General features: G+C 43.8%; 1 protein-coding gene across 1 annotated transcript in view; it reads left to right on the plus strand.

Annotated features, from left to right (window-relative positions):
- The window catches only part of RTN3 (reticulon 3), a 475,542-nt gene that overhangs the window by 214,701 nt on the left and 238,840 nt on the right, over positions 1 to 22,001 (plus strand). Inside the window, exon 4 of the mRNA XM_044075128.1 lies at positions 6,796 to 6,865. Coding sequence (XP_043931063.1) covers positions 6,796 to 6,865 — 70 coding nt within the window. The remainder of the gene's footprint in view (positions 1 to 6,795; positions 6,866 to 22,001) is intronic.

Raw genomic sequence — 22,001 nt, forward strand, 5'->3', positions numbered from 1 at the left:
TATGACTGCAGATGCTATCCAGTTCGGACATCTACATTTATGGTAGGTACAAAACTGTACTTTATCCTTACTTGTAGTTTTAATGTAAACCAAGCTAATACAAAAACTGAAAGCAAGTAGAGATTTGCTAGGCCAGGTGTAAAACATGGGTCTTGTACTTGAATGTACGACTAATGGCTCTTAACCTTCTGAAGTTTAGCTGTCAAGTTTTGTCTGGTTTTATGTGATGAAAGCAATAAACTAATGCACATGTTAAAATTTCAGAGAGCTGATAAGTTGGCTTATACATTAGAGGTGATCTTGGGTTCAAACCTAAGCTAGCTGTACAGTCCTAGCTGGCAGCTTTCAGCTGTAGATAGCAGATTTTCAAATATGGTTAAGGTAGCAGTTGCAGGCCTCACTACCAGGTGCTGTACTTGGCTTTCCCTGCACAAGTGTGCTGACATTTGTTGCCAAATTTATTTGATGGGTCAGTGATCTTATCACGTGTAAAAGCTGAGCTCAACAGAATGGGGACATTGCTGTCACTTATGGTGAGGTTTCAGACTTCAAAGCCCATTTTCTAGAATGCATTGAAGCCTGTACTTACCATGGTTTTCACACCAGCACAGTTTTGGTAGAATTCCCCAGAGGAAGATAGAGTTCTGTAGAATAATTTGATTGTGTAGCACTTCATAAGACAACTTTTACATCCTTGAATTTTTGCTTGGCTGTTCACCACTGAAGATATTTGGGGGTCATCTCTTCCCTGCAGCTGTTCGTGTGGGAGGTTGTCTCATCACAAGTGGGTAGTGATGTATCCAGAAACTCTTGCATTTCTTTCCTGCCTGCCCTGAGCTGCATTCTTCACCCTCCCCAACTTCCCACCTTGAATAACTACAGTAGAATGAGAGGTCCAGAACCTGCTCAAAATACATTAGAAATTCAGGAGGTCCCACTACTGGTTTTATTAAGTTTAGTACTAAATCCTAAGGCCTTCAGATCTATACTCAGTGGCATAAATCTTAAGGAGCCCTTTCACATGGTCATTATGCAGTCCATCCTATCAGACTTGATGTGCTTTTTCAACCTGTAGAACTTTTATCTGCATGTCAGGATTGCTTCACTTCCAAGTAGGGTTCAGCATTTTTTTTAAATAGACTACTTTTTTGGTCTCCGCTTTCAGGGTGTTGAAAGTGCTAGTCCCCAGTCAGTTGCTTTGGAACACACAGGTTCCAGGGTCATCATAATTTTCTGGGTGACTAGCAGCTTACAAACACCACAATGCAGAACCTGCTTCATAGACCTTTCTACTTGCTTTTCTGGTCCTTGAATAAGTGTTAATTGCAGCTGGTGACCACTCAGTTCTTTGGCTACATCATACCAATCAACCTTTTAGTGCTAGAAATCTGGACAAAGCCTGGCAAAATGGGGAGACTGGTCCAAAAATGACACTTTTAATACTGCTCCTATAAACATAAGGTTGCAGTAGCTAATCGCCCTTTACACCCCCCCCCCCCCACCAATTAAGGAAGCCTCTGTTAAAAAAAATTTTCTCCAAAGTCAACTTCATGCTACTCAAGTCCGTGACAAAACATGACACCCATGCAGATGGGAACTGGAAGTTCGAGTGCTGAATCCTGCACTAAGGCACTTGTACGAACATGTCCACTTGTGCATGAATCGTGCCATCCCAAATAGAACCAAGATGCACTTCTCCAAAAAAGAAGCAAAACTGGTGGTCCCCTGCCATAAACAAACTTTACAACAAAAGGAAGAAACTGTTGCAGAAGAGTAAAATCCCAGGATGCCAAAAACTTGCCAAAAACTCCCTTACCAGCCTCCGTAAGAAGCTGAGATACCTCATAAAATCCTCCAAAGCTAGTTGCGAAAATAAAATTGCCAAATATTCCAAAGACACCCACAAGGCATTCTATAGCTGTCAAGAATCTAAATGGCAATGCTCAGATCTGCTCTGGGCTACAAAAGAATGGCATTAAATATACTGATCCCAAGGATATTGCCAATATCCTGGCAGATCGATTCAGTGCCAACTTCACCCCCCCTTTCACCCCCTAAAGGGCCCGTCTCAATAACGAAAGATTGCCAAATTCCATCAGTGGTCACACAGGTAAAAACCTCGCTCTCCAAAACTAAGAATACAGCATCCATGGGACCACATGACATCCTGGGCTGTGCACTACATGAACTGTAACCTCACTTAAGTGTCATGTTTAATCATAGCCTCACCTCGGGCTTCATGCCCACTGAGTGGTGCACAGCTACAATTATCCCACTCCACAAGGGGGGATCCACCTTGGATCCTGGAAACTACCTGCTCATCAGTCTGACAACCCTGATCTGCAAGGCCATGGAACGTATTATCATGGAGCTTGCAAACAAAGACATTGGCAACCTTCAAACACTGTACCCCATCCAGTTTGGGTTCGTGAAGGGCCGATCTTGTCTCCTGAACCTGATTGACTACTTCGAATCAGTCTCCAGAGCTGTGGACGAGGGCAAAGTGGTCCACACAGCCTATCTGGACCTCGCCAAGGCCTTCAACACCATCCCACACTCTGGAATCATAGATAGACTTACTAAGCTGGGCATTAATCCCTAGGTCACTCGATGGGTTTATTTTTCATTTGTTAACCAGGTTGTTCCAGCTGGGTAAATTTGCCCTTTTTCAGTGAAGACCCGGGGGGGAAGACCCCAAACGTATGCAATACAGAGCAAAACAATGTCAAGAATACAATGGATAAGAAAAAAAATAATGTACTCCATGGAATTAAACATAGCTATATGCAAAAATAGTAAGGCTATAAAAGGAAAAACTATAAATCCGAGGTAGGCTTACTGACAGAACCCACGCTGTAAAAGGAGCAGACTCAAAATACAGCTCCAGACAAGTGTAGTACCTCAGGGTTCAGTCCTGGGACCGCTCTTTGGCATCTACTTAGAAGTACAGACCAACACTATTGCAGATGACTGCAAACTGGGAGCCATTATTGAATCCCCAAATGATGTGAATATTTTACAAAAGGGCCTTACAGAAACAGATGCTTGGTGCCAGAGCCATGGGCTCAAGCTCAATGCCAAGAAATGTATAGTTATCCCCTTTGGGGGAAAAACATGTAGCCATGAATTACCACATAGGTGGCAGTACACAACACCGAAAGTGTGATAGAGACTATGGACACAGGTGGACAGTGGTCTCTCCTTCGATAACCACATCGCTACAACAGTCTGGAAATCATATGTGGCACATCATCACTAAGGGCTTTTCATCCAGAAAAAAGGTCATTGTCCCACTGTACTCGATCCCGCATTAGACCCATTATAGAATGCAACACTGGTATGAACCTCTCAAGACATCTACAACAACTGGAAAGGCTGCAGAAATACCTCACTGAAAGAATCGCAGGCCTAAAGCAGATGCCCTATGCTGACAGTCTAAAAAAAAAAAAAATCCAGCTATACTCTGTCGCATATAGTTTACTCAGAGGCAATCTCTGCTTAACATACAAGGCCATTTCAAGCCCAGAGCTGTTGGGCATGCTACACTTAAAGAAATTCTAATCCCTCAAAGCCACACGCTCCAGGGATCTAAACCTTATCACAATGAACAAAACATGCTGGAGGGATAGGTTCCTGATCCAGAGACTCCCCAGACTTTGGAATAGACTGCCCATACATGTCAAGCAGAGCACCCGTTTGACCCTCTTCAAAAAGAACCTTGACGATTGGATGGGAGATGGGAAATTCACCCCGGGGATCACATCAGTCGCCCTGCTAGACTGGTCCAGGGAAGTAAATATTGTTGGAAGAAATAGAGAATTGTTATGGCTAGGCTTTTATAGGCCCTAAGGCCGATGACCAATTCTGTTATAGGTTGGTACTAGGCTAACTTGCATTTTCTGAAGGAATTGGTCATCCTAGTGATTTGCCCGAAATCACAAATTAAGGAGCAGACCAAGAATGAAAAATAGACATTCTGTGAAAATATGGACAGTTGAGGTGTGGGCTGCATTCTGGACACTAGTCTAGTCTACTGAATTTCTGTGCTCCAGTTAGGAAATGCAAAAAGTGCATGGAACTACTTTGAACTTTCAAGCTTTTCTGAGTAGACCTTTGTAGGTTGTGGCCTCCAAGGTAGCAATGGCCAGACACCTGTGCTGTTGAGTGGGGGCATTGTTTGGAGAAGACCGAGATACATGGGTAACCCACAAGGACAGTATGCACATCAGTGTTTTGGAAATGAGGGCTGTCCTTGCTAAGCAGGTGGTGCTCCAAGATTACCCTTTTCCAGTGCAGTAGGCATCTACTCCAGCATGGAAGTGTGGTACGTCAAGCAGGGGAGGGGATCATAACTTTCCTGTTCAAGTTACTGCAGTAGCTTCCTCATGACTGCTGATAAGCCTACCTACTGAAGAAATTGGTTTTACTAGGGATGTCTCATGCTGCTCATGTGGTTCCTCAACCAGTGGACAGTACAGACTGGTTGTGACAAGGTTTCTCCAGTGATGGAACATAGTCCTTTTCATGTCAAACTCCATATGCAACAGTTTTCTTGCATTATTCCTGGTGGTTGCCCTGATGCGCCCTTCCAGAAGCTTCTTGCTTCAGAGTTCATCAAAGATTAATATTCGCAAAGAGTGGGTTGTTTTAATGGCTTGCTTTGAGCCTGTCTACTTTCCTTTGAGCTCTTGTCAGTAAAATCCCTTTAGTAATGGCAACCTTTCCTTGCAAGTTGAGCTGCATGCTCTTATGGCTACAGAGCCATAAGCCATTTTTCATTAGGACAGTACTTTCAGCTGTTTTTTCGTGTTTAATGTAACTAGTTAGTGATTAAGCTATCCAGAGTCAGTTTTTTCCTCAGACTTCGGTGTAGAAGTTTACAGATCTACTAGTTCAGTATTGCTTGGCCAAAGTCCATTTAACCAGTTTGTCTTCAAAACTGGAGAAGGTGGACAAAATCCAAGCAGTCTCCAGTTGACTGACAGATCAGACACACTCTTCTGTTTTGGTTCCATGGGAAGGGCCCTATATAGACATGTTGGGATTTTATTGCATAAAAAAATAATTTGCTACTTGCCAATACCCACCCTAATGCTCTGTCCCATTTTAAAAGGGCAGAACAAGTCCGTCTCTAAGCTTGTGTGTAGGTAAAGGCCTAAAGGATGCTAAGGTGTCACTTTAACTTGCAGGGGATGTTTATTTCAGAGGTGGCTTAGATGTGGGGGAGGTATTGGTGGAGTAGTTTATTTCAAAGATAGAAGTCCAGGAGAATGTGGTGTTCAGTGGTAATAAATGCAAGGTATAGATCACCTTGCTAGAGCTTGTAAGAAACAAAGGGATAGCACTTCAATTTTCCTGGTAATGCAGGGATTTTAGGTCGGGGGCTTTTCCATTTGCTTAATATGCATAGAAAGGGGGCATTGTACTTGGTCTAATTAGGTTGTAAAGAGGGAGGGTGGCCTTTTTTGTATTTCAGGCAAGATGGGTGGATGCCTGCCTACAGCTCAAGTCCCATTTGAGTATAGCAGCAGTGATCAGAGCATTCAAATGTCCATACAAGTGCTACACCTTACAGGATGTCTTTAAAAGTCAGTTTATCTATAGGCTGCTGCTCCAAAAGACCCCATGTATTTAATTTATACAGCTTGCATAAGGCTGCTGTAGTACTGTTTCATCTAACTACAGTGGGAAAACTGTTAACCTTTACTTTGTAAGGAGTCAAAGCTACTATATAAACACCGGAGCATCTGTAGTACCTTAGCTCGTTGGGTCAGTTAATTCATCTTGGTATTAGAGGTCAGAAGAGCATGTCCATATTGGTAACAGTTCACACGTAATAATCTGTTGGGGGTAGTCATGAAGCATTACTGCACTAATTGACTAGTCTCAAGTGGAAGAGACTTGGCTCATTTTACAATCTGAAATGAATCTCCTGTCCATGTTAAATCGCTCTGGTATGGTTTGTATTTGCACACACTGATTAGATGCATGATTTCTGCAGTTGCTGCTTGAGGCAGTGTCCATTTAAGTAGCTGGGGGTTGGGCAAAAGGGTTTCTGCCACACAGCAAATGCTGTTTAGTTTCCATTAAATTGAAGCTTCAGGAAGTTAGACCAAGAGACGTACAAAGCCATTTGTAACTAGCTTGGGTCAGAAGTCTTGAAATTAGACTTTAGAGGCAAATTTCCTTGGTGACTGTGATGGGACAGTTTCTAGCTTGGTTAGCAAGCTTTTTTCCTAAAGATGCTCATATTGACCCATCAGTAGTGGCATTAGTATCGAAGTGCGTGTCAAATGGATGAATATACTACCATTCAAATGCAGAGCAAGTTTAGTAATAGTAATAAACTAATCCTAGCAAATACCCAGTAGATTGAAAAAAAATGAAACCAAACTTTTTTACACCCAACTAAGTTTTCCACTCCATGTTTACAGGGTGTACTATGAATGGTGTGCCGACATTTTGTAGTGCAACTCTAACTGAAAAGGCTTTACATATGGGAAAAGATTCCATTAAACAGAGTACCTGTCCAGTGATGTTTACCCACTTGGGTTTGGCACTGTAAGCCAGTGGATGTCCACTCAGGTAATGCCAGAGAGGTCTTCAGAGAGCTTTTTTTTTTTTTTTTTAAACACTAATTCACTGCTTAAGTGACAAGTTGGGTAAGGATTATAAACTGGTAAGGACAATGGCTGAAGAGCTTTTTAAAATGTGCTTGAGACTTACTTTTTTTTATTGTAATATGTATTGATTGCATGTGCTTAGTCATGATTCTAATTTTATTTTCTCATTTAGTTGGCAGTCTTCATGTGGCTAATGACTTACGTTGGGGCCGTCTTCAATGGAATCACGCTTATTATTTTGTGTAAGTTAACCACAACTTGTTCCCAATAATGCTAGACATTAGATGTGCATGCAGAGAGCGGTATTAGTGTGGCATTTTTATGAAAAATGTAATCATTGTCCCATCTTGGAGAATTTAATTGTGGACCAGGTTGAATTAGCACTGCAGTGCTTTTGGTAGTAGTAAGTGAGTATCAATGGGGAATCTGAAGCTAAGATTTAAAATGTCTAATCTTTCTACTGTGTACCTACCTTTTGGTGACCAGTATAGTGGTTCACAGGCTTCTTAAGGGAGGCATGGTGTTTAATACATTATAGCTGTGATGCCTCTAGACATTTCTGTAGTTTAACCTATTGATGCTTCCAGGCATCAAATGTTGCTTCATATTTGCATAAATTCCAAACAGTGGATTATCAGCACAAATATTGGATAAGATTGTGTCCTGTGTACTGTAAGATGGTACTAGCATGTTTTTAGTTTATTAGGGTGGCGCATTGGTGCAGTAGTTAACATGGTCACCACACAGCAAAAGAGGTTCTCCGGTTCGATTCTCGTGTAGGGTGCCTTTTGTGCGGAGTCTGCATGTCCTCCCTCCTTTCGCATGGGTTTCCTCTGGGTACTCAGGTTTCCTCCCTCATTCCAAAGACCTGCATCTGGAACACTTCTCCTGGGCCTCCGCTAAAAATAGGCTCTGTCCTAGTCGGAATTTCCCACTCAACAAATGTTAGATAAATATAAATATTTGGAAATCCATTTGGCCTTTGATAAAGATGCCTGCACTACCATATCAATGGGTAGCCTGTATAGCCATTGAATTTAGAATCCAGGTGCCTTACTGTAAGGCAAGGGAAGAACTATCATTCCAACTTGATCCAAATTGTATACTTCCATCTGGTGCTGTGGTAAATTTCTGGAATTGTTTTTGCTTGCATTTTCTCCACCTTTTTATGGTGGTTAAATGGTTTAACTGGCAATAGTCTATGAATACTGAAATTCCTTCTTACAAAGTGATTTTTGAGGTGTTAGACATGTGTATTTAGCACCAATGCTTTAAAATACATTTTAGTTTACTTTTAAAATATAATGGAATGTTCTGTAAAATATCATTGTCTTTAAAAAAAAAAAAGATTAAAAGGATGCTTCTCCAAATTGGTGCTAAAATCTATCTCTGTCTCTAGGGCTTTAATGTTGGGAAATGGTCCTTTTTTCAATGTTGCGGCACACTGCCTGTTAATACAGATCTTAGCAGTCCAAAAACCAAGTAAATGCTGAAGGTCAAAGCAAATCTACCATTACCTAGTCCCACATTCAAACAAGACAAGTCTGCAACTTCCCATTATTGCTTTTTCTTAGATAAGCACGTTTTTCTTTCATCAGATCTAATAGTGGAAAGTTAAGTTTTAAATGTATAAATTTTGTAACATCGCGGCAAGGTTTCACAGTAGTGGGGGGGATACAAATGGAGGATAAAAGCAGACCCAGGATTTCGGGGGGGGCATCCAGTTTGCATACTGGATGCGGATTACTACAGAGAATCTTTGTTCATGGGTACATAACTAGGCTAATGACCACCAGGCTCTTTTAAAAGCCTAGCCATGCAATCCAACCAGTGTCCCCATGTATTATGGGCATTTAGGGTGGTGGTGCTGCAGTAGTGTTGTCGCCTCAGACGTCGCCCGTTCGATTCTCAGAGCGTTTTCTGTGTGGCAACATGTGTGAATGGGCGTTCCTTCGTTGAAGGTTGTGCATTAGGCCCAGCAAGCCAGCACGTAAAACTCCACTGCCAATCATTAGCGGACCGGAGTTCCGCTGTGGCGACCCCTAACCGGGAAAAGCCGAAAGACTCTATTAAGACGTGGTATGTTTAAAAGTTTCTAGAGGTCATGGGGGGGGGGGGGGTATATTGGAGGCAGACATGCCTAGACCATAACACATGAGGGGCCAGACTGGTGAATTTTTAAATTCACATCCATTGGTCAAGGTTACGTTTTAAATAAGTAAAACACAAACCCACGCACGTTCAAGCTTGCACGGCCCAAAGCAATATCAGGAAACAAACAAAGGCCAGCAAATCGGTTCCAAAGGCTTTATTGGCAGTAAAATAGGTGCTGAAATTACACCATATACTCACAGCAACATATATCACCAAACCTCAAACTAGTTTCGGTAAACCACCTTCATCAGTGAGGAAAAATAGTAAAGACATTCTCCAATGGAAAAGCTCCATATATATATATATATATATATATATATATATATATATATATATATATATATAGCAGTAGCCAATAACAATGGGATGTTTATCAATGTTCCAAACATAAATGTATGACAAAGATATATAATATATATAACTAGATATGACCAAAGGGAATACAGTGTGTGTGATTGTGTATATATATGTAAAATGTTAATTATAAGTGGTCATTCAGTCCAGGTGGAAATAAAGCACCCAGGTGTATAATCCAGTATTTTTCTTTGTTACTTGGAATACTTTGCCAACCCAACTGATTGTGTCTATTCCCCTGAATCTTGTCAATAACTGTAAACATAAATTTGGCAGATTTATGTTTAATAGAGTGTTGATATAGGGCATTGCTGACTTTGATTACGAATATCACTACGATGTTCACCTATTCTGATTCTAAGGGAACGTGAAGTTTTACCTACATAAAAAGCATGACAATGGCATGTGGCCAAATAAATCACCCAACTAGATGAACAATTAGCAAAAATACGGGTATCAAATATCTTGCTTATATTGGCACTTGAAAATTGTTTAATTTTATTGACCTTTCCACAAGAAGAGCAATGACCACAGGGAAACGTCCCCAATAATTCATCCCCAGATATGGTCAGTTGCCTATAAGTGGCACCCCCACTATCCCGATGTTTATAATGGGAGAATAATGTGCCTAAAGTTTTGCCCCTCCTGTAGGAAATGGAACATTGTTTAGTCAGTGTATGACGAAAATAATCATTAGCTAATAGTATATTCCAGTTGTTCAGTATGTTTCTAACTTGTTGATGGTTTTTCCCAAAAGTAGTAATGAATCTAATGGTTTCATCTGTAATACCATCCTTCTTTTTGTATTGTAATAAATCACGTCTGTCATGTTGATCTGTCCATACCCTTGCTCTAAAAATGTCCATATTTGAATCGGTTAAGACGTGGTATGTTTAAAAGTTTCTAGAGGTCATGGGGGGGGGGGGTATATTGGAGGCAGACATGCCTAGACCATAGCACATGAGGGGCCAGACTGGTGAATTTTTAAATTCACATCCATTGGTCAAGGTTACGTTTTAAATAAGGCTGGGTATGGAGACTGCTTCACAAGACTGGGAAGCCTGTTCCAAGCATGGGCCTCCTCTGAAACAGATCTGTCTCACCAACATATCTTATGCAACAAGCTGTTTAAATACTTAGATCTAGTGGTTCTGATGCTGTTCGTTTGTGGATATGCAAAAGGTCCATCTTAGCTGGTTCGGATGATGCCTTGTATTGCCAGTCATAAATTGCCAGTCTGTAACCTGTAGGAGATGAGTATAGAGTTAGGGCTTTAAGCCAGTCTGTGTAGGACAGTATGTTTAGTTTAAAGCCTGGATTCTCCTGGTAAAGAACTTTTGTGCGTGTTCCTTCTGTTGATGTGTGGTCAGGTACATGTCAAAAGGGGCACTGCTCTATTTGGCCCTTATTAGATCCATCATTAAGTGGCCCTATGACTTCTTGGATCTGAATGCCATGGTCTTAAGTTGTGTGGCACAGAAGCTTACTACCTTGGCCGCATGTTGGTCAAAGGCCAGACTACTGTCTGTTCCCAGACCCCTGACTACAGGGTTTGCTCTTAATGGTGTCATATGGAGTAATTGGCCTTGGTGGCAATTTTCCCAAAAGATAACTGCAGTGCATTTCATGGCATAGTTTTAATCAATGCCTTTGGCAGCAGTCACTTGTTAGACCCTGTTGTAAGTTGTGTCATGGGGGGGTATATGTGATGGCTCAGTTTGCAGTCATCTGCAAACCTGGTCAGGCAAAGGCCCTTGGCATTAGCCTTTACCCCCAAGAAAAAGATGCCAAATAAGCAGTCCTACATGAAGTCCTGCGGTACCCTGTTGGTGACCAATTGCTTGGTAGAGGTGGTGCTAATCCTGACTTCTGGGACCGGTCTATTAGTTGTGCAGGGATTTATGCCCAGCTCAGTGTTTGCCACCCATACTAGAGTATTTTTTATCTAATGCCTTAACCAGGTCCAGGTGGGCAGTATGTAGGTTCCCCTCATCCCATTTTCTTTTTATTCTCAAAGAAATCCACCAGGTTTAGTAGGTATGACCTTCTCGTTTAGTAGGTATGACCTTCTCGTTTAGTAGGTATGACCTTCTCGTTTAGTAGGTATGACCTTCTCGTTTAGTAGGTATGACCTTCTCGTTTAGTAGGTATGACCTTCTCGTTTAGTAGGTATGACCTTCTCGTTTAGTAGGTATGACCTTCTCTTGACAAAGCTAAACTGGGTTAAGTTCAATATCTGAAGGTTTCCTGTGTCTTCACTGAGCTTTTCTATGAAAATGAATTACATTGCTTTGTGTATTAGACTAGTCAGACTAAAAACTCTGTAGTTTCTGGGATCTGTTGGTCTACCCTTGTGAAGTGGGATAATAGTTGCAGTCCTCTTCTGGTACAAGGCCTGCTTTTGAGGCTGTAGATGAAGAGACTCTAGTGATGCCTCCAAAGTAAGGTGTAGAGAATAAAGGCAGCTGCAACCCCCCCCCCCCCCCAAATACATTAGTCCCTGTAAATGCCAGCTCTTTTCTTATAGGTTCATAAGTACTAGACTGTCCTTGTGGGCCATTTTAAGCCTAGCCTATTTCCCTTTTTGTGCTCTAAATAGCCTCTCCCATTTGGTTAGATTGGCCTTGCCTTTCCTGTAGTTGATAATTGTACATTACCCGTAATGAAAACTGGGATCATACCATAAATTTGAGGACCTGTGCATGGGATAATACATTTGGGTGCTGCTTCTGTCCATTACTAATACAGGGGTCAGTCCTGGCATAAATTGTTTCCCATCCATAGATCTAGGTTGCACTTGAATATAGACAGGGATAAATTGATCTGATGTTATCCATGTCACTGTTCATCACTTGAGTTTTGGGATCTGACATCTGATCTCGGCAGCTCATCAGACAGATCCTAAGCTGAAGCTCCTCCCTTTCTACCCTCTAACCCCTCAGATATCATTTGCTGCTCACCACTTCAGACATGATTACCTTGGCTCGAGTCTCTTCAGGGGGCAGGTGCTTAATTTTCTTCCTTAAATTTGCATTTTCTCATTTTTCTTTGCTAGTATCTTTGTATCTTTTTTAGTTTAAGCTTAGTAGCTCTTCCCCTCCCGTTTGGAGGCAAAAGGCTTCAACAGGAATAATCACAATTTTTTGTATCGTAATATAACCTTTTAGGGTGTTTATTCTACCTTTAATAGTGTCTTAGCTTATTGTAGATTATTAGTTTGTAGTTGTACTGCTAGTGGTTGTCCTTTGCTGGTTTTTGACTTGGTTGCGACTCCTGTTTTGCATGCGGTTTGGGTTTTGGTGTTTGGTCTGTCTTGCAATGTCTGATAAGCCAGCTGGTTTCAAGAGGTGCTCATTGTGCAGTCTGAAGATGCCCATGTCTGACTTGTGTAAGGAGTGCCTCTATTGTTTGGGTGCCAACCACTTGGAGGTTGAATGTGACATTTGCACCTGCATTCAACCCCAGGGCCTTGGTCAACCATTGGAATAGGTTGCTGTTGAAGGGTTTGGCCTGCAGGGGTCTGGCAGTCTCTGGCCAAGCCGGGCCCCTCTGACCACAAGATTAAGGGTCCCCTCTGTCCCAGGGACCTCTTGCTCAAAAAAGCCCAGGCTGTCTGATCCAGCTTCTCTGGTCCAACTACAGCCCTGGCTGATCAGACTATCCTCAGATCATAGGTCCTGCAAATCCACCCCTGGATCCAAGGCCTCTTTGAGGCCTTTGGGTCAGAGGTCATGGGAATTTACTCCCAGATTCAAGGCTTCTGGATTGAGGCCTTAGGATCTGTCTAAAAATCAGACCTACCACTGACCTGACCTCCTTGGATCAGACACATTTGGGTTCCAAACACTCGAGTTCTCAGTTGTCCTCTGCTCCAAGGTGTGTGGATCTGGGATAAGTGTCTGATCCACCATAGAAATTAAGGACTCTCCTTTGGGTTCTGACATGGACAGGATGATGTCCTTCCTTAAAAGGTCAGATTGAGTTGGGGCTTGTCCCCTGCCCATCTGGCTAGGGGTCCTTCCCCTGCTCCTATGCTTTCTTCTCGTCTGACCCAGATGGTTTCAGACTTCCAGGCCCTAAGGCACAGTGAGGAGGTGACAGATGCCTAGAGCCCATTTTATGTCCCCCGTCAATCTGACAGGTTCTGCTCTTCCTCAGAGCAGACTGGGTTCCTGACCCAAACATTTGCTCAGGAGTCCTTGGGGGGGGGGGGGGTCCTACTTTTTCAGACTGGTCTCTGCTCCTTGGTGCTTTGGCTCGCGACAGCTCAGGGCTTGAGGTGGTGGCATGCTGTGTTCTCGGGTGGCCTTGCTTGCTGGGAATGAGGGTATCATCCAGCCCTTTGGCCTTCCGGTTAGTAGAGAGGACCTCTGCCAGAGCTGTGCCTCCTGTCTAGGGTCCTTCCCAGGCCCCTAGAGCGGTCCTTCCTCATCCTATTCCTGGTCAGCTCTCACCAGCCTTTAGGCAGGAGTTACCCCACTTGGGGTTCCCCACTCAGTCCTTCCTTGAGCCCCCCTCAGAGGAGGTGCCTTGGAAGAGATTGTGCAAGAGGAGGCACCTACACTCCCTTATGGATCCTGTCACCAAGGATACAGACCTCCATGAAGGAGATGGGTCCCCCAGATCTCAGCCAGAGGATGTCTCCTTTGGGAACATCTTGGACATCCTCAAGTTGAAGGGTGGATGTTCTTCCCAACCTCAGTCCATATTCCTGAAGGCATTCTGGACAGGGCCACCTACCACCTTTGGTCCCCCTGCTGACCAACTGGTAGATCTCATTGCTAGCAGGGTAGGAAGGGCATGAAAGGAGGCAGATACCGTGGAGCCAGTACCAAAACAAACCAAGTTTAAGCCCTCCCACAGACCCTTTTGGTCAAAAGGGGTACCGGTTGATGCTGTAGTGGTAGCTGTTGCCACTAAGAGTTGGCAGAGCAGTGCGTCTGTTCATCACCCCCCAACCAAGAATCTTGGGCGATTGACATGGAAACTGGGTGTTTGCCTCTGCTACTTTCAGTCTGCGGCAGTTAATTGCTTGGCACACCACCTGCTTCCAGAGGGATTTGGTCAAGGAGCTTAATACTTTGACTTGTTGCGTGCCGAAGACCCAAAAGTGTCTCCCAAGCTATGTACTCTTGCGTCCCTAATTCCTCAATGAAGCTGATTTACAGTGCAGCAGAAGGTGCCTTTCAAGCAGCCAGCACAGGTATTGCTATTCAGTTTTGCCTGGCTGCGCCTCTGAGGTTAGTCCAAGCGTCTTTCACCAATGCCCCCTTTTATAGATGTACTCTTTGCTACATCAGTCACTTACCCACAGTGAGCAGGAAGACAAGACCTTGGCTGTGGGAATCAAGTTTTCTGCCCTTCAGCAGTCCTTTTTGAAGACTCAACGAGGGGCTAGGAAGTTATGGATGTTCGTGTTTTACTGTTGCAGTCCTCTCATTTGGGGTTATCTGCTTGCAGTAGCCCTCAGTCGTTCTGATTAACCGTCTTGGGTCCTGCATCGGTTACTGCCTCCTGTGTCGTCAGGGATATAAAACATGCAGTTGATGCCATTACCCCAGTCTTTCTTTCCATGTGGTGCACGAAGCAGAAGCCGTTCACAAATCCTAGTCGGCAAACTCCTGAAATTTTCATTTTAGAGTTTCAGATGTCTTCAACTAAAAGCGAAGTACCTTGTTGGGGAAACTATTTCTTGCTCTAAACCGATGTCAGTAAAAGTAAATTGCATTTCTTGTGGAAAGCAAATGCCTCATAAAGATCATTCGTACTGTATTCCTTGCCTAGGCCCTGACCACGACGTACCTTGCTGTCTGATGTTCGTGTTTCACTGTTGCAGTCATTACACTTGGGTTATTTTGCTGGCAGGCGACCCACAATCGGCCCGAGTTCCAAAGTCTTGGTCCGGCGTTGGTTGCTGTCGCCTGTTCCCTGACATCAGTGCGCTGCAACAGACTGCATTTACTTCAGTCTTTCTTGCCGTGCGGTGCCCAAAGAAAGCAGTTCTCACGTGCCAGTCGGCAGACTCCCGAGATTTTCAAAATTGAATTTCAGAACCGAAGTCTTCAATAAAGCTAAGTACCCTGTTGGGGAAACTTTCTTGCTCCAGACCGATGTCAGTAAAAGTTAATAATTGTCTTTCTTGTGGGAAGAAATACCTCATAAGGACTTTCACTCTTACTGCATTCCTTGCCTAGGCCCTGACCACGACATTACTAGTTATCTGTTTTGTGCTAGATTCAATAAACGCACTATTAAATGTGTTTGATTTTGCTTTACATTATTTTGGACGAAGATTTAATTATATAATGCAGTCGGAACAACCAACGACCGGAATGTATAAAAAAAAGCAAAGACAAATAAAGGCATCCGAGGCCCAAAACCGATGACTAAGTTTCTTCTAGGCCAGTTGCCGGTTCTCAGTGGGGCACTTTCACAGCCCCTGACGCCCGCTACCTCAGAGCCACAGGCCGTAACGACAGCCACGTGGAGACAGAGGCCTGTGGAAACTCAAGGTATTGGGCCTACGGAAACTATACCCTCAGATGGGTCCGGAGCCGCTGTGCAGGCACCAGCTTCGGAGGGTTTTTTCAGATCTTCACAGCTTACAATTAAGGCTACTACAGCAGCAAAGGCAAAAACACCATTAAAGACAAGGAAACAAGTACATCATTCTCCAGAACAGTCATCCATGCCAAAGAAACAGATGCTTAAAATGGCCGAAGATCTTATTACTTTAATCAGGGTCTCCCATCCCTCTCCTGACAAAAGGCCTAGGCAAGACACTGATACCTCTGATCAGGTTTCCATTTCCTCTGATTCTTCCCCTGATCAGGGCTGTTCTCTCCCTCCCTGAGGACTCTGATGCTGAAGAGTCCATTCCTTCAGCCTCACCGCCTGAGGATTATTCTTTTGGGGAAACCCTGCACACCATGAGGGAGCATTTCCAATGGGAGAGCCAGGATTACTCAGAATCCAAAAAAAGGCTCAGGGATTTCCTTTTATTGCCTCCGCACAGGACCCTGGCTATCCCCTCTGTGCTTGATATTGTAGATAGTCTTGTCTCCAGACAGGTACTACAGGGTCTCTGACTCATAAAGTCCTTTATAAAAACTCAGCTGCAGACACAAAATTTCTCAGGGTCCTAAAGGGGTTAAAGCTTCCACTGCCAAAAATCCTGTCCCCCTCAGATAGTGATTCCAGAGCTCTGGACAGATGGGGGGGGGGGGTTTACACTTCTGCTACTTTAGCTGTAAGCTTTAAACTGTCAGTTTCACATGCTTAAATATCAACAGCATCTCATGTCATTGTTAAAGCAGAAAATGGTTGCAAATATAGAAAGTCCTGACAGTAAAGAAATGCAGGATTTATTGCATGCAGTTGAAGTGGGAAAGCATACTCTGCAATGTGGTTTTGATTCATTAGAGGCTTCTTGTAGAGCCGCAGTTACAGGCTCAGTAATTCGAAGACATGCCTGGTTGAAAGAACTAAGTTTACCCGACCATTTTAAAGTAAAATTGACTGCTCCACTACAGCATGATACTTTGGTGTTAAGGCAGAAGAGGTGTTAAAGAAAATGGAGGATAAAGCAAAGTCAATACAAACGGTAAGATTTCTTACAGGTTCAACCACCTAGATTTAGCAGAAACTGGCCTCCAAAAAAAATTGGTCCTTTCCAGTGTCAGACAGGCCACAGAGGCAGATGCAGACGCCCCAAGAGGCAGATCTCTGCCCCAAGGCTCCTACAGACCTAAACAGTGGGGTGCTTCAGCCCCCAAAGGAGGAGACAAATCACAACCTTATAGGAAACGGTCACAATGACTTCCCTCTGCAAATGCCAAGCACTTACCAGTTGGCAGCACCCCTAGGGAGAAAGCTAGCATTTTTCTCAAAATTGGCACATTATCACCCAAGACCAATGGGTGCTCAATATAGTTTCTCAGTGGTACAGGTTCCACTTCCACAAGCTTCCAAAACCAAAAGGTATGCCAAACCTGCCACAAAACCAATGGGCAGAGGCACAAAAACAGATTGCTGCTCTTATGGATATGGGAGCTATTCAAAAAGTTCCACGAAGAACAGGGACAAGGATTTACTCGAGACTTTTCTTAGTACCCAGAAAAGACAAAGCCTGGAGACCAGTACTGGACCTGTCGATCCTAAATACTTTCTTGGATGTTCCAAAATTCAAAATGTTAACACTACAACTTCTGCCCATGCTGGGCAAGGAGGCTTGGCTAGTTACTTTAGATCTCGAGGAGGGCATACCTGCACATCTTAGACAGTCGTGCAGAAGATGCCTCAGATGTATAGCAGGCTCAATGCATTACCAATTCTCTGCACTGCCCTTTGGCTATCTACTGCGCCCAGGATCTCCACAAAATGCCTAGCACCAGTAATTGCATTTTGCAGACAAAAAGGAATTCTAATATATCCCTACTTGGACAACTGCCTTATTCAAGCAGAAAGCAAGGACATTCTTCTAAAGCACCTGGCGTTGGCAAAAAGATTGCTAATTTGCCTAGGGTACACAGTAAACTAAAAGAAATCAAAACTAGTGCCCTCAAAAGATATTCCTGGGTGCAAGCTTGAATACAACTGCCCAGATGGCTTATCTCATGCCAGACAAAGGCAACTGACTTATTTCAAATGATGGCAACAAAGACCCAACTCCCTGCAAGAAAAATTCTGCAGGCCCTGGGTTTCATGGCATCCTGCATTCTACTAATTCCATATGCAAAACTACATATGAGGAAACTACAATGGTATCTGAAAAGTGTTTGGACTCAGCATTGTCACAGCCTAGAGACCATCATAACTTTGATTCCCTGCCTACAACAGGAGTTTCGATGGTGGTCCCAGGCCTGTCACCACAACAAGGGACAGCCTTTCACTTTACCTACAGCCAGGCAGACAATAACGGATGCATTAGATTATGCCTGGGGAGCGCACATGACAGGAAAATGTATTCAGGGCACGTGGCCCAAGGAACAAATGCATCTTCACATCAATCAAAAAGAGATGCTACCTGTACAGCATGCCCTGACAGCCTTAAAGGACCCAATACATCCAGGACAACTACTAATAAAGGCAGACAATACCACAGTTATGTGGTACATAAGCAAGGGGGCGCACATTCCTACCCCCTATGCAGACAAGCCATGACTTTGTGGAACACAGCACTGACCTACCAGGTACATCTGTAGGCACAATTCCTGCCAGGAACAAAAAATACCCTGGCAGACGAACTAAGCAGAAATCTCATGGATCCTCACGAATGGAAGCTAAATCCACAAGTGTTCAACATAAGGAAATGGGGACGCCCAGACATCTTTTTGCCTCCCCTCCCAATTGCCAAATACAGAAATTTTGCACAAGGACTTATCACTCAAGCATGGAAAGTGGATGCCCCATCATTCAGCTGGAAAAACCTGAGTCTATGCCTTCCCTCCGATGCCTCTTCTCACCAAGGTGCTTCAAAGTCAGATAAGAGAGGCCAAAAATTATACTGATTGCACCAGATTGGCCACGCCAGTACTGGTACACAGTCCTGAAAACTTTGTCCCAAGGCCCACCTTTGCCTCTACCTCAAATCCCTCCTCTTCTGACACAGCAAAACAATCAGATTCTGCACAGTCAACTCAGAACCTTAAACCTGGCAGCATGGCAGATAATGTAGCCACTCAGACTGCACCTCTCTAAAGCTGTTATGGATGTAATTTTGGAAGCCAAGAGGCCCAGCACTAGGAAAGCTTATGCAGACAAATGGAAGAGATACTGTGCTTGGAACCAGGCACAAGGGCTCGACCCACTGGTCCCTAATAGACCTCAGATTTTGCCATACCTGGCTGAGATGTTGAACAAAGGCCTATTTTTCTTCTAAAATCCATGCCTCTGCCATTTCAGCACATTACAATACGGATCCTCCTATTTTTTCACATCCTCTACTATGGCAGTACCCCAGAGGGGCAAAGAATATAAGACCCCCTAGGAGAGCACCAGTACCTATGTGGGACCTCAATTTTGTTTCAGAAAAACTAACTGCCTCCATTTGAACCAGCCAGCACAGCTGATCTAAAATTCTTGTCATGGAAAACTGCTCTGCTCCTAGCAATAACTTCAGCAAGAAGAGTCTCTGAGTTACAGGCATTGATGGCTTTGGAACCTTTCCTTATTTTTCATCAGGACAGGGTTTTTCTTGGGACATACCCAACATTCATGCCAAAATTGGTCTCCAATGTGGCCTTAAACCATTCATTTGCCTACTTTCTACCCAAATCCCCAGAATAAAGGGGAAAGACTTCTGCACGCTTTGGATATATACAGGCAGCTACGATTTTACTTGGACAAAACAGAAGCTTTCAGAAAAACTGAGCAACTGTTTGTAGCTTATGCTGCCTGTTACAAAGTAGACAATCTCCAAATGGATAGTTTACTGCATCCGCTTCTGTTATGCGCAATATTGCAAATCTGTGCCCAAGGGTATTGGGCCTCATTCTACCAGAGCAGCAGCCACTTCAGCAGCTTTCCTCAGAGGGGTACCAACCAAAAAACATATTAGAAGCTGCAACCTGGAGCTCAGTGCACACTTACCAAGCACTGCCACCTACCTCTCTACTCCAAATCCAGAGCAGGCTTTGCCACTGCAGATAGTGTCGGGCGGAGTTCGCCCTTCACTATTTTGGTAAATTTAATTATTATGTCGTCTGATACTCAGACTCCAGTTTTGAGTAAGAAGCAAAGATAAGGACCGACATATGAGGTCCGCGACTTCTATTGACACCACGCTAAGGCTGACCACTGGTTCTCAGCGAGGCACCTACGCAGCCCCTGAGTACCGATGACAATTAATTACCGGTGTCTTCAGTACCCGAGGTTGCAGGCTCTTCGGTCCCGATTCCACCTACAGATACCGACGCCACTCTTGGCGGGGAAACTCATTTAGACAGGCCTGCCATTTCTCAAGGTGTCTTCAGGCCTTCCTCCTCTATTAAAGCTTTCACAAAATCTAAAGCAGCCATGAAAGCTAAAAAAACAGGGACCTCAGACCCCCTCTCAAGGCCCCATGCTTAAACAGATGCTCAAAATGGCTGAGGATTTAATTACTCTTATCAGGGTTTTTAACCCCCCTCGGACAAAAGGCCCAGATTAGAGGAAGACTACCCTTCCTCAGGTCAAGCCTCTATTACCTCTGAACATTCTGAGGACCAGGACTATACCTATTCTCCTTTTGAAGACTCTGATGCAGAGGAGTCTATTCCCTCTGCCCCCCCCCCCCCGAGGATTACTCTTTTGGGGAAACCCTGCATACTTTGAGGGAACACTTTCACTGGGAAGGCCAAGATTACTTTGATTCCAAGAATAGGCTCAGGGATTTTCTCTTGCTCCCCCAGCATAGGGCCCTGGCTATCCCTCCTGTTTTAGATATATTAGATGTGTACACAGAAGCCAGCCTCAACCCAGATTCTTTACCTCCAGCTCCTGTTAAACCAGACCGGTATTACCGGGTTACTGATTCACACCAGTTCCTATACAAAAGCCATACTGCTGACCCAGAAACTTTCACAGGGTCCCAAGGCAATTAAAGCCTCTACTGCTAAAAACCCATTACCTTCAGAGAGATTCCAGAGCTTCAGAAAGGTGGGGGGAAAAGGTGTATACCTCGGCCACTTTAACCATGAGGGCATTAAACTGTCAGTTTCATATGTTAAAGTATCAACAGTTTTTGTTATCTCAGTTGAAAAGCAAAATGACACAACCAGAACAACCAGATTTAAAAGTTGCAGGATTTGTTGCATGGTGCAGAGCAAGTGGGTAAACATACCTTGCAGTGTGGTTTTGATGCTTTAGAGGCCTCATGTAGAGCTGCTGTTAGGGTCTGTCGTACGTAGACATGCTTGACTCGAAGAGCAAGCCTTACCAGATCATGTCAAAGCTAAATTACTAGATGCACCTCTTCAAAAAGATGTATTGGTGTTAAAGCTGAGGAGGTACTACAGAAAATGGAGGAAAAAGCGAGATCAATGCAAACGGTAGATTTCATGCAGGTACAACCTCCACGTTTCAGCAGAAACTGGCCTTCAAAAAATTGGTCCTTTCCAGCCACGGACAGACCTCCAAGGCAGATACAGACGCCCGAGGGGTAGAGGGGCAACTTCAAGGATCATTCAGAGCCAGACAATGGCAAGCACCCAACCCCAAGAGGTGAAGATAGATCAGTCATTCAGAAAGCAGACACAATGACTTCCCCCTTTACCTGCCAAGCAAAGCTTTAATGGCAGCACCTTTGGGCAGAAAACTGGCATTCTCAAATTGGCATATTGTCACAAGACAAATGGATTCTGGACATTATAGACAGAGGCTACAGATTCCACTTTCACACCCTTCCAAAAATGAGGCATGCCAGACCTGCCACAAAATCAAAGGGCGGAGGCACAAAAACAAATTTCAGCTCTCATGGACATGAAAGCTATTCAAGAGGTACCTGCAAAAAAACAAGGTCAAGGGTTTTATTCCAGACTATTCCTGGTACCAAGGAAAGACAAAGATTGGAGACCTATTTTAGACCTATCCATCCTAAACACATACTTGGGTACCAAAATTCAAAATGCTCACATTACAGCAGCTTCTTCCCATGCTGGGCAAGGAGTCTTGTCTGGTAACATTGGACCTCAAGGAGGCATACCTGCATGTCCCTATCAGACAAGATTGAAGAAGATACCTCAGATTTCTTGCAGATTCAACCCATTATCAATTCTCTGCATTGCCCTTTGGCTTATCTACTGCGCCCAAAGTGTTTACGAAATGCCTGGCATCAGTAATTGCCTTTTGCAGACTTCAAGGAATACAAATATACCCATATCTGGACGACTG

Source organism: Protopterus annectens, chromosome 6.part0 (genome assembly GCF_019279795.1).
Source record: "Protopterus annectens isolate FY-2018-M chromosome 6.part0, PAN1.0, whole genome shotgun sequence".
In the NCBI taxonomy this organism is placed as follows: domain Eukaryota; kingdom Metazoa; phylum Chordata; order Ceratodontiformes; family Protopteridae; genus Protopterus; species Protopterus annectens.